Here is a 17,418-nt window from a genome sequence, read left to right on the forward strand (position 1 = left end):
TTTTTATTACTATGAGAACATATACATTACATTACTATGAGAACATATACAACTATACTAGAAGGAGAACATATACAACTATACTAGAAGGAGAACATATACAACGATACTAGAACGAGTAACAATACATTACATATACATGAATACATTAACATAAATGTGATCCACTGTATTAGAGCATGCCTTCAATGTCATGGCCCGAGTTGTAGCCAGAGTCTCTTAGAGGGAGAGCGTGAGTTTACGTATAGATCTATACTGGATTGACTATCTTACACCTTGCTGCTAGCTACAGCCGGACCTGCAGGTCTGCGGGTGCCAAACGTCATACCTTTTTACGACTTACATTGTCGTGTTTCATAGTCGATAGTATGGTACAATTAATCACATAATACCTTGATATAAATCCGGTTTAAGGTAGATAGTACAACAGTAGTTCCTATAATACAACACTACAGTACTACATTAATTTACCCTTTGCATATATTTAGTGATCATTTCACTTAAACATTAATGTACAAACTATATTTTGATAATGATAGTTATACTTGGGAAAATTTCACACTTTTACAAGAAACGAACATACAAAACAGTTACGCCTTGGTAGAAGGCTACTTTTAGTAGAAAATATAGGATTTTCTAGGAGGTTCAAACTTTTACAAACACTTACAAACATTCATATACTTTATTACAAATGTTTACAAACTCGTACTTCAAAAACGCGTTCAAACACTTTGATACAAACATCGACACTAAAATACTTATGAACTCACCAGCTTTAATGCTGATAAACTCTTTCAAAATAACGTGTATTCTCAGGTCATCAGTAGACAGGTACCGAGGCCAAATTTTGAGAAGATGGAGCGCATTCAAGACTCATCTTATTATTTTGATTTACATTTTTTGGTGTCTATAACTGTACAGAACACACTTGTATTAAAACTATATATTTAATGCAATGGATGATGTTGTTTACTTGTTTACTGTTATATTGTGTTGTGATACTTTACATGACGTCCTCCGCCCCAGAACGTTTCCACCGTTCTCGGTTTTGGGGTGTGACATATATGATCCATTATCTAATGGACGCGTCAGAGTTCGACAACGGCTTTTGAGAGCTATGATTGCTAATCGGATTTTGGAGTCGTACTTGAAATAATAGTTATTAGACTTATCCAAGTGGGAGACTGTTGAATTAGGTGTCTAAGCCCATAACTATAATTCGTATGTACTTGACCCGATAGTAACATGGTCCGTTTCGGGTTGCCTTCATCAGAATAATCTGATAGGAGAGATATTTGAGTAAGAGGTTATTTGTGTTTTATTACTATTATAAGTACAATATATTAATTAAGAAATCATATTATTTAATTGGTATTGATCAAGAATTAATTTGGAATTAATTTAATGATCAAAAGAGACTAATTAAATTAACGGGGACTAATTATGTAAATTAGTGATACATATGGTTTGGGCTATTGATCCATAATGGGCTAAGTTTATGTGAGAGTCCATGAAGAGTTAGTCCATATGAGTTATAGATCATAAGCCTAAGTGTAAGAATTAGGGTTACATATAACTCTTGGGATTCTACACAATATATGTAATCCACTAAAGCCAAAAATCAGACCAAGGGTGTATTATTCTAAGAGGTTTGTGTGCTACTAAACCTCTCTCATTTGTCCTCCAATTGTTCATGGTGTTTGTGACTTGTTTGAGGCATCACACTTGGGGTGCTAAGCTCTTGAAAGGCCAAATCCTACAAGCTTCAAAAAAGATGTAATTATCTAACTTGTTTTTATGATTCAAATATCAAGTTGAATGCTAGTTATAGGCTTCATGCTTTGAAATTTTTTTATTGCATGTATAACTAGAGAAAACTTAGATCCAAAACATTAGGGTTGTATGTGCACCATAGGTGAGTTATTATAACCATGCTTGATACGACTAGTAACCTGTACGACGTTCTTCATGCGTTGGAATTGGTAGACATTTGTCACCCTAGACCTCCAGTCTAACTGTAGCGAACAAATTAGGTGCGGGGTTGCCAATCTTGTATAGATCTATACACAACGGTCTCGCACTCCCTCCAGGAGACTCTGGTTATAAATACATGATTTAAAATGTACGCTAGGTAGGTACGGTGAAGACTAAGTCTCACTAGAGCATTAACGGATTTACGTGAACTACGAATCCCTTTTTCTTGTATAATAGAGTTATTGCACTTTTTTGAAAAATTATGAATTGAGTTTTATGACACACAAAGTAAACTATCAATATTTTTCCTTGTATGTTTTTGCGTAAACTGTTTATATAAAATTTATATAAATATCGAGTTGAAATCTTGTCTAGTAGTAATATATGTTGTTAAAACATAATATTCTTGGGTTTTGACCTACCAAGATAGTGATGACTAAAAATATAACAACTTTTACTTGAAAAACTATTCTTAGTAGAAAGAGTTACCAAAACTTGTAGTTTTACAAATCATATTTTCTTGTTGGTACTTGTATCCCATAATGAGTATTATTTTTGTACATCAACTTATATACACGTTTTTTTGTGTAGATAACATATTGATAACCATATATTATGCAAATATTATTTCATATTCAAATAATAAAGTTGAAACTAGTAAATATTCATAAGTTAAACATATTTTGACTTGTAGTCCCCACCCCCCTAAAATCATGAAAAAACTCGAGAAAAATGGGGGTATGAAGCTCACCTTGTTTATTTCGTGTGTAATAGGAAGGAAGAAGGAGTGCTTTTCGAGCCTAGCCTTTCACAAGCTTGAAGGATTCTCAAAAATGCTGGTGTTCTAAGGATTTATCACACGAAAATATGAGTATAAATATGATGATACAAGATAAAATGCTTACAAACATTAGAGTAGTTTGAAAACACTTACCAGGTTGCTAAGAATCACTTAATGGAGGGCCAATTCAATGCTTACAAACATTAGAGTGGTTTGAAAACACTTACCAGGTTGCTAAGAATCACTTAATGGAGGGCCAATTCTTGAAGATCATAGTCCGATATTTAGAGAGAGTATATGAGACAAGAATGAGAGGGGAATTATTGGTGTTTTGTGAGTGTATTCGGCCACAAGTTTTAAATAGAGAGGGAGAGTTAACTTTCTTGTTACTTGGTGGTCAATCTAGTGTATTGCATGGAGGCATGATGTATAAAAGCTTGACATGCATTGAGACATGATGTATAAAAGCTTGCCATGCATTGTTGTTTGGTGGTCAAAATGAAGTAAGGGCATGAGGTGTCATCACTAGTCACTCTTGGGTTAGGCTTCCAAGGATCAGATTTTTGCTAGCTTGCGATGGGGTTTTTGTTGGATATAATGTCTAAGTCCATAACTTTATTTGGTATGTACTTGATCCGACCCGGCATGGTCCATTTGGGTTGCATGGCATTGCAATAATTGGATAGACTAAATGAGAGAATATGGCACTTATGATTATTAACATATTATAAGTTCTAATATATTAATAATAGTATTATTTAATTAGTATTTGATCAAGTATTAATCTAGTATTAATTTGGTGATCAAAGTGAGACTAATTAAATATATAGGGTTGATTATGACAATCATCAATTTTTTTATGGTGGATTAATGATCCATGGTTTATGGGTTATGGATGTAACCATTTGGAGCTCCATGGATAGTCCATGGGAGTTACAAACCCATGGGTCATGAGAAATGAAGAGTCATGACAATCAAGAGTATTCATGTGAAAACCCTAATTGTGACACCACTATAAAAGGGACCCTTTGGCTAGTGAAATCGGACCTAGTAAGGTTACTAGAGAGGGCATAACCGATTTTAAGTGCTAGAAGTATTCTCTCAAGTTATTCCAAGTTTTGTGGTGTTGTGTGAAGCATTTGAGGCACAACATTTGGGGTGCTTGGCTCACAAAGTCTTGAAGGAATCCAAGCAACAACAAGGTATGTATTTCTACTAGTTTTTATGTTTCATATATTCCCCATGCCATGCTAGTTAGGAAATAACCTTGAAAAAGAAATTTGCATGTATATAGAGAAAACATAGATTCAAGGTTATTAGGGTTGCATGTACACTTAGGAAGTGTTAGAATGCTCAAAACCCATCGGTTTTCGGTTTTAGGGTGGCTGGGAACACCATCCTCTCACACAAGGTTTGCGGTTTTCTTAGAGATTTGGGTTCTCGGGTTTGACATGGCCCAAGTTAAAGAGTTTTCGGCCTAGGGTTAATTGGGCCGAGAACCTCTAAGCAAGGACCAACAATTGGTTTTTGGTTTAGCTATTGGATCAAACTTGGGCTTATAAAAGGTTATTACAACTTGATTCTAAGTGTAAGCCTATATGTACTCATATAATATTGTCGTTTTGACTTTTAGTAATTTAATGCAACAAGGTTAAATAGAGGAATTGTTTGTACATGAATCACAATTTCGACCTTAAATTTGCTAGTTGTGACAATTCCCATTCTCTCCATTTTCTGGTAATCAAGTCTCTATCTTGGCCATTAGTTCATTAGATCTCTTTAGGTCCATTTTATGAGGGTTTTGGTGCAAGAACCTTGATCTTTGGGACATGTACGTCCCAAGTGGTTTACCTTTCAGATCTGGGATCTAGAAGGGGTTTCATGGCATAAAGGTGCAAACTTTATGACCATGGAAGCCCTATGCAAGCTTATGGATGTTATTGTGGCCTTTTGAGCCCTAAAGGCCATGCATGGAAGCAAAGTCCGAGACTTTACATGTTCATTCAGTATTTAGGACCTAGAGCTCAGTTTTCATGCTTTGGATTGGAGTGATAAGGATTTTGGACTAAGATATATGTCCTAAAGAACTAGGGTTTGAGCTAAACCTATTAAGAAGGACTATAAACGGGTAAAGTTGGAAACTTTACCCTTAAGAAGGCTTTTCCAGTATATAGAAGAGGTATGAAGCTTAGATCTAGGGTATAGGGGCTTAATCTATTAAGATGGACCAAACAGACAGGGTAACTCATCGAGTCCATGGATGAACTTGACGAGTTTAGATGATTTGTCCCGTTTCTGTTTATGGTGGAACACGACGAGTATGAGGATGAATCAACGAGTTAGTTCTCTTAATCGCGATGATGAGTAGCCAAGGAACTCGGCGAGTCAAAGGGTGACTCGACGAGTTGAATTACGATTTTAGGGTTTCTGAGTTATAGAACTCGACGAGTTGATATGTTGACTCGGCGAGTCGGGTCAAACAAGAATGTTGACTTTGACCAGAGTGTTGCCTTAGACCAGGGGTAAAATGGTCATTTTACCCTAAGAAGGATTATCATATTCTTGACTAGTATTTATTGTGATCATGATAGCCGGAGAGTCGTTGGAGCAGCCATCAGAGATTCCTCACGCGAGAGTTCAATGGCCAGCTTGAGAGGTGAGTTTACTTCAGTAGGAACGGGTCTACGACACCAAGGTCGGCCCTTATATGTGATTATGATAGTAGTTGAGTGTGGACGGGGCCCGAATCTCGTAGTGTTATTTGAGTATGGTTATGTGCATGCTTGATAGAGTTAGAGATACTTATTATCTGTGTGATACTTGTATGCATGATAGTAGCTGAGTGTGGGCGGGGACCAAATCTCGTAGACAACGGAGTGTGGGGCGGGGCGGGGCCTGAATCTCCTAGACAGCGGAGTGTAGGCGGGGCCCGAATCATTTAGTTGTATGTTATATGTGTATGGTATGTGGTAGTTTGGGGAGACTCACTAAGCTTCGTGCTTACAGTTTTCAGTTTTGGTTTCAGGTGCTTCCACTAGCAAGGGAAAGAGCTCAGGATGATTGCAGTGCACACACTATTTGTTCATCCTGGGATGTTTTTACTCTGATATTTTTAGCATGACATTTGGTATAGTGTTTTGATGTGATATTTTGAGACACATGACTTATAATTTTTATTATGAAGTTCGATGATTTATGGTTTTCTTAAATGATTTAAAACAAAATTTTTGGACTGTATTTTGGGATGTTTCATCTTGGTTCTTTACCTTCGTTACAAATCCTTCACCAATTGAAATCAAATCTAAAATTAGCGTTTGACTCGAAACTACTGACGACTAGTAAGCTAAATTGAAATCTCTTTCGATTGGTAAACTCAAATCGAAATATATAAACCAAAAACTTTCGATTCCAATGTCTTGGCTTAACACATGTCGAGCTAAAACCATAATACATGCGAGAAGCCCGACATATAACTTTTCTCATTTTACCCTTTGGTTCCAACATACGAAACAAGGGCTTAGATCTCATAACAAATATTATCAACATTCAATAAGGTCTAAACTTTATTTCTTGAAGCCCAAAACCTTTAGGTCCACAATCCTGAATTAAGAAACATCTGAAATTGGGCGTTACACATGGCTAACTCTTAATTTTTTTTCTTCGTTTGGCCCCATCTTAATACTAACTTCATAACTAGCCTCAAGCCTTCAAGAATATCCTTACACACTTCATTTCCATTATAGAGTTCTTGGAAGGCTTAATATTCACATATTTGATAACAAAAGTTGGGTCAAAATACCTTATAAGAATCAATTAAGTCCCTTATCTAGATCTCATTTCTAAATATGAAATTTTATTTATCCTTAGATTTTGAAAAGAACATAGGCAATAATTGAATTTGGTTTGAAGTCGGTATGCAAAAGTAATGACATTTTCAGTTTGGTATAGAAGAAACACACAAATGATGGTTTTTATTATAATCTTAATGTATTCTTTCTGTCTAATCGATGATATTATCTTCTGTAATCTTATTATATTATTTATATATGATTAAGGATGTTATTAAACTAATTTCAATATAAAGATTAAAGCTTCTACTCAAAAAGTATGAATGTTACACTTAAAATATAACACCTGTGATGATTTTGAAAATTTGACATTTAGGTGTAATGATAATGTGACTTTTACAAGTCAACCATATGATATTTAAAGGGTGTTTTGGTGGTTATTCTTGAATTGATTATGTGCTTATTACGATTTATTAAATCCTAAAGTTATGATAATTCATTTTTAATATTAGATAATAAATGAAATGCTTCTAAATGTCGTATTATTAACGAGTTACGTAATCAATTTTACACACCTATTGCAATGGAACTAGTCATCAAAATTAAATAAAATAATTTATTTATCCCTTTTTTGACCCAATTTGAGTCTTTCACTCTCATTTCACACAAAAGGCCCTTCACTTTTCTCTTTCTTCTCAAAATACATTTAGTTGTTATATTCTTACAAAAAAAAAAAAAAAAAAAAAAAAACTACTTAACCCTAATTGACGTTTATCTTACCAATACAAATCCAAACAATATAAATAGATCCACACATTATCATTGACAACTCATTTTATTAAAAAGCGTTATTTAATATAAAACTTTATAAAAATGACTATTTTATAATTTTTAATGCCAAAAAATAATTAGAAAATAAGGTTTTTTTTTTTTGCAAAGGGCCTTCTATGCATTAGGCATGTACTCTACCAACTCAACTTTGAATCAAATTTTAGTGGCATTTTGGTATATAACAAAAAATATTTTTTTATGCAGATTAAGCTCTCTTTCTTCAAACATTTCAAAATATACTTTTTTTTAGATAACTAACTTTTAAGAATTTTAGTTTTTTAGAATTCTTTAGAAAGATAAAAGTTTTGGCCAAAAATAAATTGGGGTAAAGAAAAATAATAAACCAATAGACCTGTGGCTTCATAGAAGACATTCTGAGTCCACAAAATATCGTCTAGAGACTGCATAGTCATTTTTTGAAGACATTTGTTTATTTTATTATTTTCATCTAGTCATTTTTTGAAGACATTTGTTTATTTTATTATTTTCATCAAAGGCTATAAAGTGATCATTTTTAAAATCTTTTATATTTAATATTAGGTGTGAGACCCGTATATTATACGAATTGATTTAAGAAAAAACATTAAATATTAAAGTGTAAACAAAAAATATTTTTTAATATATAATTTTAAAATAAGAAAGAAAGAAATGTATTTATTGCAATTTAATATCATTATGATATTTAATATTTTACATATATAAGTATATGACTTTAATTTTAAAAATTGAAACAAACAAAAAATTAACAAATATATAATATTTATTTCAAAAATACCATAAAATGACAAATGTCAAAGTTAATAAAAAAATTAACAAAAAACCTTCATTTATTAAAAAGAAGGATAATTATATATTTTTTAATTAACACAAAAAATACAAAGGACTAACGTGACATGTTATTAAACCACAGGGGCATTAATATAATATCTGTCAGCCACCATTTCTGGAAGAAGGGAATCGCGGTCGCCAGTGTCCGTATACTTTGAGTCGGTTCAAATGGAACCATCTTTTTTCAACGCAATGAAACAATCCATCGATCTCCATTTCTAGATTCAAGGAGAAAACATCGCCTCCTCGTCTTCCACAAAATTAGGGTTTGTTACTCTTTCATCCTTTCGCTTCTAATTTATATTAATTTGTATTTATTATTTCCCGATTTCATCCTTTTTCCTTTACTGATTTCTATTGCGTGAATCTGAAGTCGAAAACAAGTTTGTAAGCTATAATTTTTGGTACTTGTAATGACTTCACTTATAGATCTAGTTCCTGATATGAGAAGTTAGCGTTCGTTTTGCTTGAATCCGTCTAGTGCTTCCGCGAAATTTATTCTGCTCAATAATATAGCGTGTACGGGTCTGTTGTTGTTGAAATCTTATGGATGCTCTAACAAAGTAACATGCGCATCGTTGTTTGTTGTTAGTTCGTGGATTTAATTTAGGTTGGATTCTTTTAGCTATATTTTTCATAGTACATAGAAATGTAAAACGTTACATCGAGAACATGTATTTCTGTACCTAAAGTCATCATCATTGATCATGAAAAGGTTTTCTTGTCTCAAAGTAATTAACTGCATCTATATACCAAACACAAACAAAGAAGACATTTCTATTGAACACGGCTACTAATTAAGTTTTGCATCACTAAACCCTAATGTCATAATTCTAGGATAGAACTCATATGTTACGAAAGTACTCTGCAATCTTCTAATACAACAGTGATTCACTAGCATGTTCTTGAATCAGATAGTATTCAGTTCTCCAGTTGGACTCACATTGTATGCTTCATAATCTGATTTGTATAATTCCTATCACAAACGTTTTTTTGACAACTATGACAAAATCTTATGAGTTTGATAACTTTCATTTTGAAGTTTGAACTGTTTATTGGGTCATTGGGTGTTTGAGATTTTGTCATGGAAGATTAACTTTAAATTTTGTTATGCAGCATTTGAGATAAACCAAGAGATAGGCAAACTCAAAAGTTGAAAAAGATGACGTGGTTTAGGGCTGGATCTGGTGTAGCTAAGCTTGCAATCAAAAGAAGCTTATCACAAACTGGAACATATGCAGCAAGGAAGCATTTTCTTCCTTCACAAACTCGACATTTTCACACAACACTTTTCAAATCAAAAGCACAATCTGCACCTGTCCCAAGACCTGTCCCCCTTTCTCGCCTAACAGACAGTTTCTTAGATGGAACTAGCAGTGTCTACCTTGAAGAGCTTCAAAGAACTTGGGAAAACGACCCACAAAGTGTCGATGAATCATGGGACAATTTCTTCAGAAACTTTGTAGGCCAAGCTTCCACATCCCCTGGAATATCTGGCCAAACAATCCAAGAAAGCATGCGTTTGTTGCTTCTTGTTAGAGCTTACCAAGTATATGGCCACATGAAAGCCAAAATCGATCCATTGGGTCTTGAAAAACGTGAAATCCCAGACGATTTAGACCCTGCTTTCTATGGTTTCACTGAAGCCGATTTAGATCGTGAGTTTTTCCTCGGTGTATGGAGAATGTCTGGTTTCTTATCCGAAAATCGCCCTGTTCAAACCCTTAGATCAATCTTAACAAGACTCGAACAAGCTTATTCTGGAAGCATTGGTTATGAATACATGCATATTGCTGATCGTGAAAGATGCAACTGGTTAAGAGACAGAATTGAAACCCCAACTCCCACTCAATACAACAGTGAAAGACGTGAAGTCATTCTTGATAGACTCATTTGGAGCACACAATTCGAAAACTTCTTAGCCACAAAATGGACAGCTGCTAAAAGATTCGGTCTTGAAGGAGGTGAGACTTTAATCCCAGGCATGAAAGAAATGTTTGACAGGTCAGCAGATCTTGGTGTTGAAAGCATTGTAATCGGAATGTCCCACAGAGGAAGATTAAATGTGTTAGGAAACGTTGTGAGAAAGCCATTAAGACAAATCTTCAGTGAATTTAGTGGAGGAACAAAACCTGTTGATGAAGTTGGGCTCTACACTGGAACAGGTGATGTGAAATACCACTTGGGTACTTCATATGATCGCCCAACAAGAGGTGGAAAGAGGATACATTTGTCTTTAGTTGCAAACCCTAGTCATTTAGAAGCTGTTGACCCTGTTGTGGTTGGAAAAACAAGAGCAAAACAGTATTACTCAAATGATGCTGATAGAACAAAGAACATGGGAATCTTGATTCATGGAGATGGAAGTTTTGCAGGGCAAGGTGTGGTGTATGAGACTTTACATTTAAGTGGTCTTCCAAATTACACTACAGGTGGAACAATTCATATTGTAGTCAACAATCAGGTTGCTTTCACTACTGATCCACAAGCTGGAAGGTCATCACAGTATTGTACAGATGTTGCTAAAGCTTTGAATGCTCCTATTTTTCATGTCAATGGTGATGATGTGGAAGCGGTTGTTCATGCTTGTGAGCTTGCAGCGGAATGGCGTCAGACATTCCATTCCGATGTTGTTGTTGACATTGTTTGTTATCGGAGGTTTGGGCATAATGAGATTGATGAACCTTCTTTTACACAACCTAAGATGTATAAAATCATTAGGAATCATCCTTCTTCACTTGAAATTTATCAGAAGAAGCTTCTAGAAACTGGGCAAGCTACAAAAGAAGATATTGATAGAATTCAAAGCAAGGTTACCTCCATTCTTAATGAAGAGTTTCTTGCTAGTAAGGATTATGTCCCTCAAAGAAGAGATTGGCTTTCTGCTTATTGGCTTGGATTTAAATCCCCTGAACAACTTTCACGTATTCGTAACACTGGGTATGTATTATGTAAATCTTTTTCATTTTAAACATTGTTTTACACACATAGTTTTGGCTTTTGATTTGTAGGGTGAAACCTGAGATTTTGAAGAATGTTGGAAAGGCGATTACAACTCTTCCGGAAACTTTTAAGCCTCATAGAGCTGTTAAGAAGATATTTGCAGACCGATTTAAGATGATTGAAAGTGGAGAGGGTGTTGATTGGGCAGTTGCAGAAGCTCTTGCTTTTGCAACATTACTTGTGGAAGGAAATCATGTGAGATTGAGTGGACAAGATGTTGAAAGAGGAACTTTTAGTCACAGGCATTCTGTTATCCATGATCAGGAAACAGGGGACAGATACTGTCCGTTGGATCATGTAATGATGAATCAAAATGAGGAAATGTTTACTGTTAGCAACAGGTGATGATTTCCTACAATTTCTCAAAAGTTTTTTGAAATGATTTTAGTTTGCTAACCATTAATTACTTCTTGATACAGTTCTCTTTCGGAGTTTGCTGTTTTGGGATTTGAGTTGGGATATTCAATGGAAAACCCTAATTCGTTGGTGTTATGGGAAGCTCAATTTGGGGATTTTTCGAATGGAGCTCAGGTGATATTTGATCAGTTTTTGAGCAGTGGGGAGGCTAAGTGGCTGAGACAGACTGGCTTAGTCGTGTTGCTACCTCATGGTTATGATGGTCAAGGCCCTGAACACTCTAGTGCAAGACTTGAGCGCTTTCTTCAGGTATTACTCTTTCCACTTATATTATACGAAGGAATGGAATCGAATTCCAATTCCTTCAGATTCCTATATTCTCCCTTTATTAATTCAATCTCCTTTGTAAAAAATCTTATTACAGATGAGCGATGATAATCCTTTTGTTGTACCTGAAATGGAACCAACACTCCGCAATCAAATCCAAACATGCAACTGGCAAGTTGTCAACGTCACAACTCCCGCAAATTACTTCCATGTGTTACGTCGACAGGTGATGACAATTATACATTTCTAAATTTTATAATTCATATATATATATTTTTTAACATTTTGTTGTTACATTCCAGCTGCATAGGGAGTTCCGCAAGCCACTTATTGTAATGTCCCCGAAAAATCTACTTCGTCACAAAGAATGCAAATCAAATCTATCAGAGTTTGACGATGTCCAAGGTCACCCAGGTTTTGACAAACAAGGAACAAGATTCAAACGTCTGATAAAAGACCAAAATGACCACTCAGATCTTGAAGAGGGAATTAGACGTTTGGTTCTTTGCTCTGGAAAGGTTTATTATGAACTTGATGAAAAGAGGAAGTCAATTGATGGCAAAGACGTTGCAATTTGCAGAGTCGAACAGCTTTGCCCCTTCCCATATGACCTCATCCAGCGTGAACTCAAGCGATATCCAAGTAACTTCAAACCCTAATTGATATGAAATAAATGTCTTGATAAGAAAAACTGATGGAATAACTAAAACTTTGGTTGGATTTGATTGGATATTTCAGATGCAGAAATTGTGTGGTGCCAGGAGGAGCCAATGAACATGGGAGCCTACAGTTACATTGCCCCCCGCCTTGCTACCGCCATGAAAACACTCAACAGAGGCACCATTGACGATGTCAAATACGTCGGCCGTGCTCCCTCTGCCGCCACCGCCACCGGTTTCTACACCGTTCATGGAAGAGAACAGTCGGAACTTGTCCAAAACGCCCTCCAATCTGAACCCATCACCACCAACCCCACCCTATGCTAAAACCCTAATTCCCGGTATAATTCTCATTTCTCAGACATAACAGAACAAAACAGGCTGTACTGTTGGCCATTGGGACCCAGACTAGTATAGTATTGTCCTGTTCAGTCTTGTCATGATTACTATTTGAATTAACTTTAAGGAGTTGTTTCTTTTTTTGCAGGGTTTTTGTCTTTTTGTGGAGTGATGTGCGGGGATGTTTATTTTTGATTTTATTTGCTAATCGGGGAAAAATGTTATGTAATAATTACAACCAAGGTGAGATTTGTATACGTCTCCTGCCATGTGTTCATGGCGTAATCAGTTTTTTTTTTTTATATGTGTTGGTGAATCTTGATGATGATATCTGAAAATGATTTATTTTTGAAAGTGTTATGGTTTTGGAAGTTGCTAAGTTTTAATTATATTATAGATCGAAAGGACACCAACCTTTGTGTTTCTCAAAAGTCATGTGTTCTAGAAGTCGTACCTGTCGTGTGACATACGTGATGACTAAGTAGTTCTCTCTTGCAAACCTACCTACTCAACCTCCATGTGCCAGAGTAATAGAATAATATGGTTTCTTTTAGGCAAGACAATTTTAAGAATGGTCCTATGGTTTCTTTTGGAACAAACCTTGCATAACATCGGTCTTTATGACGAACACCATTATTTTTCTGTTAAATATAAATGAAAAGACTATCATACCTTTTTAATTAGATTTTTATATTATTTTTATTATTTTATGTTTAAAAAAAATCAACCAGGGTTACCTCAGAGAGACGTTTATCGTGTGTGTAGTCAACTACATGGTTAGAATTCGTTCAATCGATTACTAACCCTTCCTTTTGATTAATGATCCTCATATGAAGTAAAAAAAAGATGAACACCACTATCTGATTTTAAACCCAAACTCATCTCTGGGCATATAACTAACAGTGAGACAAATTTAAACTTAAAATGACCACTGGTGTGCAAGATTTGTTTAAAAATTTTATTCAAGCCAAAAAACATTTTATAAGGATTATTTTAAGGAAAAATTGAAAACATTAGGATCATTTGTGAAATTTTACCGTTAATCAATTATAGAGTACGTTATACTTTTGGTCCTTTAGTATATCTATTTTTATTATTTATTTATTTATTATTATTATTATTATTATTATTATTATTATTATTTTGCAATTTTGGTCTTAAAAGTTTTTTTTCTTGCAAATTTTAAGCAATTTTGGTCTTAAAAGTTTTCTTTTGACTTTTCAATCTTAGTCATTATTTCAAATAAAATGACTATTTTTTGGTACTTCAGTTTTAGTCTCAAATATAACTGTTTTACTTGGGTTCAAATAGAAATACAAAACTGTACAAAAACTCAAATAGTGACCAAAGCTGCTACTAAATATTTTAAGAATAGATTTAAAAAAAAAGAGTAATACGGAGGGATAATAAACGTAACTTAATTCAAAATATGTTAAAAAATTTCTAGTTTTAGTAATCCTTACAAAAATTTCCGCTTTTAGAGATAGATGTAGTAGTACATGCAAGGATCCAATTTGATCAGATATAAAGTTGTGTAAGAACATGTGGTTTAGAAACAATTCGTACTGCACATTCATTAATCTGACATTACAATAAGACTTAAACTGGACACTTGGCACAACTAAAAACAATATTTTTTATTTTATTTTTGAACCATGTAATGTAAAGTAAAGAAAAGGGACATCATGATTCATGGGCATGGATATGTGTCATTTGTTGGGTGTATGAATTGATTGTAGATGTGTTGTCGATGGTTGTGGATTAGGTTTTGGCCTTTTAGGTAAATTACAATCTACCAATATCAACATCACAACATAACCTAACATTTGGGATGCGTAATCTTTAATCACAATATCATATTATATCACAAAATCTTAGAAAAAAAAATCAAAAGTAAAGGAGTGTTTTAGATTGTTTATTTAACTTTAGTGAAATTTGGTACTCTTAATAGGTAGTGTGTAAAATAGAGTAAAAAAATGTTTATTATTTAAATAATTATCTTTTGTTGAGCTGTTTTTATTCAAACTTATTTGATAGGGTTTATAACTTATTTAAAAATAGTTATTATACGTAGAAACCAGCTTGACCTTTTAGTATTATTTTAACCCTTAAAGCATATGGGTTTTAGTCTAGGTTCTAATTTTTAAATAGCATGAAAAATCAATATCCAGCTTCAAGTTTTACAAGTCACGTTTTTTAACGTGACAATTGTTTATACATAAAAAAAGAAATAACATAATTTTAGATGTATATCAAGTTTTTAAAAGAGTTGTATTGAAATCTATGCTAAAACGGTAACAAAAAACTAAATGGTTTCATGTAAAAAACATATTTAAAAAAAAAAATAAAATTCATGCCATAACACCTATTGTTCTACCTTGACACGCCTTGTTTTTTTAATTGCTGAGCATACACCAATATGCTATTTTATTTGGTCTTTTTGGGTAATTTATATTTATAATCAAACTTTAGTAAACATTAAAAAAATAATTTATCGATTTATTTTATTTTGGCAGCGCATAAGCTAATTAAAAAAATTTCTTTTTTCTAAATCCATAATGTATAAGTTAATCAGCATGATTTCAAAAAGATATAATTCGTTATAAATAAACAATATCAAACACCCTCTAAATAAAAGCTAGCAGTTAAGCCAGAATTTTAGGAATCTTTAATGTTTGAATTAAAGAATCAAATAATCACATAATAGGACTTATTTGATCTTGTAGCTGTTGTGAATCACGAGTGTTTTAGAATGTATCAAAGATTATTTAAGAAAAAAACAAAGGTGTGACTTTTAATAGGAATAAGAAAAGAGAACGAATTATCGAAGATTCTAGTGAATATGATTTAAAGATTTTCTTTTTTGTATTATATTGACCAACTTTCGTGTTGTCATGACAATAAAATATGTATTGTTAGAAAGACGTAAGAAATTATCATTTGATTATAAAAATATGAAGAGACGACTTCAAAGTATTGATGATGAAAATACTTTTGCATTATTTATAAAGAAATGCCACTTGCTTTACTTCTCCAAATTGCTAAACTTAGAATGAACAACTTTTTTGTGACATATGAAAACATTATTGGTGGCTTTTGTCGTGTAAATTGCTACCACTTTAGCAATTTGCAATAAAAAAGTGGGTTTTATTTTGACTTATTTTTTTAAAAGAACAAAGCCGCTTATTAATTCAACTGTAAAATATATATTAATGGAAAAATGGTGGGTGGAAAATAATAAAGAGATAAATAAGAAATTTATAACATCTTAAAGGAAAAATTAATGTTAGTTCTTCAACATAAAATACTCATTTAGACATTTAAGGATTCCCCCTTTCTTAAAACTACATATACGGGGACTAAAGTAATACTAGTAAGCAGTTATCGGATCTGTAAACAATGTAAGCATAATGGAATTTATCGTTGAAGACCTTAAAGGCTTAAACAGACGTCACTTGACTATATTATAGTTATTGAAATTATTTTTTCTTCTTTATATAAAATAATATGGGAAATTTCCAGAAAAATTTACTTTGGAATTTTTTAAATAAAGTCTTAAATTTATTTTTTTTAACGGAAAAGTCCCAACTATTTAATTTTTTGAATAGAAAAGTCTAAAAAACTGGCTAATTTATTCATTTTAGTCATTTTTGATATGTTCTTCATGAGACAAAATCATTAATTTTTTCAAAATAATGAGATTTTTTTATAGATTTCGTTCAAATTTGTATATAATATATAAACATGTATTTTAAAAGTTTTTATATGTATATGTTTATGTATTTTAAATATATAAACATATTTTTTTTTACATATTTATATGTTAATTTTATGTATTACGTATCTATATGTATTTTAACATATTTATGTATTTTTTTTTAAAAGTTTTTTATATAGATGTTTATGTATTTTTATGTATTTTAAATGTATAAATATATATATTTTTTACGTATTTATATGTATGTTTAAGTATTTTACATATTATTTAGGGAAATCTCCGAAAAAGTCCCAATATTTTACCCTAATTTACGAAAAAGTCCCAAACTAAAATTTGTTTACGAAAAAGTCCCAATTACCCGTAAAAACGACGATTTGGCCATATTTTCCCGGTTTCATTACTAACCCGGTTTTAATAAAGTCTCATTATTTTACCATAATTTATGAATAAGCCCCAAATTATGGTAAAATAATGAGACTTTAATGAAAATTATGGTAAAATAATAAGACTTTAATGAAACCGGGTAAGTATTGAAACCGATAAACCGGAAAAAAGGGTTAAATTGTTGTTTTTTCCGGTAATCGGGACTTTTTCATTAACCAATTTTAGTTTGAGATTTTTTCGTAAATTAGGGTGAAATATTAGGACTTTTCTGAAGATTTCCCTATTATTTATGTATTTTTATGTGTTGTTTATGTATTACGTATTTATATATGTTTTTACATATTAATGTATTTTTTAAAGTTTTTTTTATATAAATGTTTATGTGTGTTTATGTATTTTAAATGTATAACTATATTATTTTTACATATT

At 32.8% G+C, this 17,418-nt stretch overlaps 1 protein-coding gene across 1 annotated transcript; it reads left to right on the plus strand.

The window, feature by feature from the left end:
• The first annotated feature begins 8,308 nt into the window (after positions 1 to 8,308).
• On the plus strand, positions 8,309 to 13,241 carry LOC111921714 (uncharacterized). The gene is made up of 8 exons (XM_023917296.3): positions 8,309 to 8,468; positions 9,319 to 11,142; positions 11,214 to 11,546; positions 11,625 to 11,871; positions 11,987 to 12,115; positions 12,192 to 12,531; positions 12,628 to 12,889; positions 13,036 to 13,241. The coding sequence occupies exons 2-7, from the start codon at positions 9,365 to 9,367 to the stop codon at positions 12,873 to 12,875; spliced, it is 3,075 nt and encodes a 1,024-aa protein (XP_023773064.1). The 5' UTR covers positions 8,309 to 8,468; positions 9,319 to 9,364; the 3' UTR covers positions 12,876 to 12,889; positions 13,036 to 13,241.
• Positions 13,242 to 17,418: the final 4,177 nt, after the last annotated feature.

The sequence above is a fragment of the Lactuca sativa genome, chromosome 5 (genome assembly GCF_002870075.4).
Source record: "Lactuca sativa cultivar Salinas chromosome 5, Lsat_Salinas_v11, whole genome shotgun sequence".
NCBI classification, from domain to species: domain Eukaryota; kingdom Viridiplantae; phylum Streptophyta; class Magnoliopsida; order Asterales; family Asteraceae; genus Lactuca; species Lactuca sativa.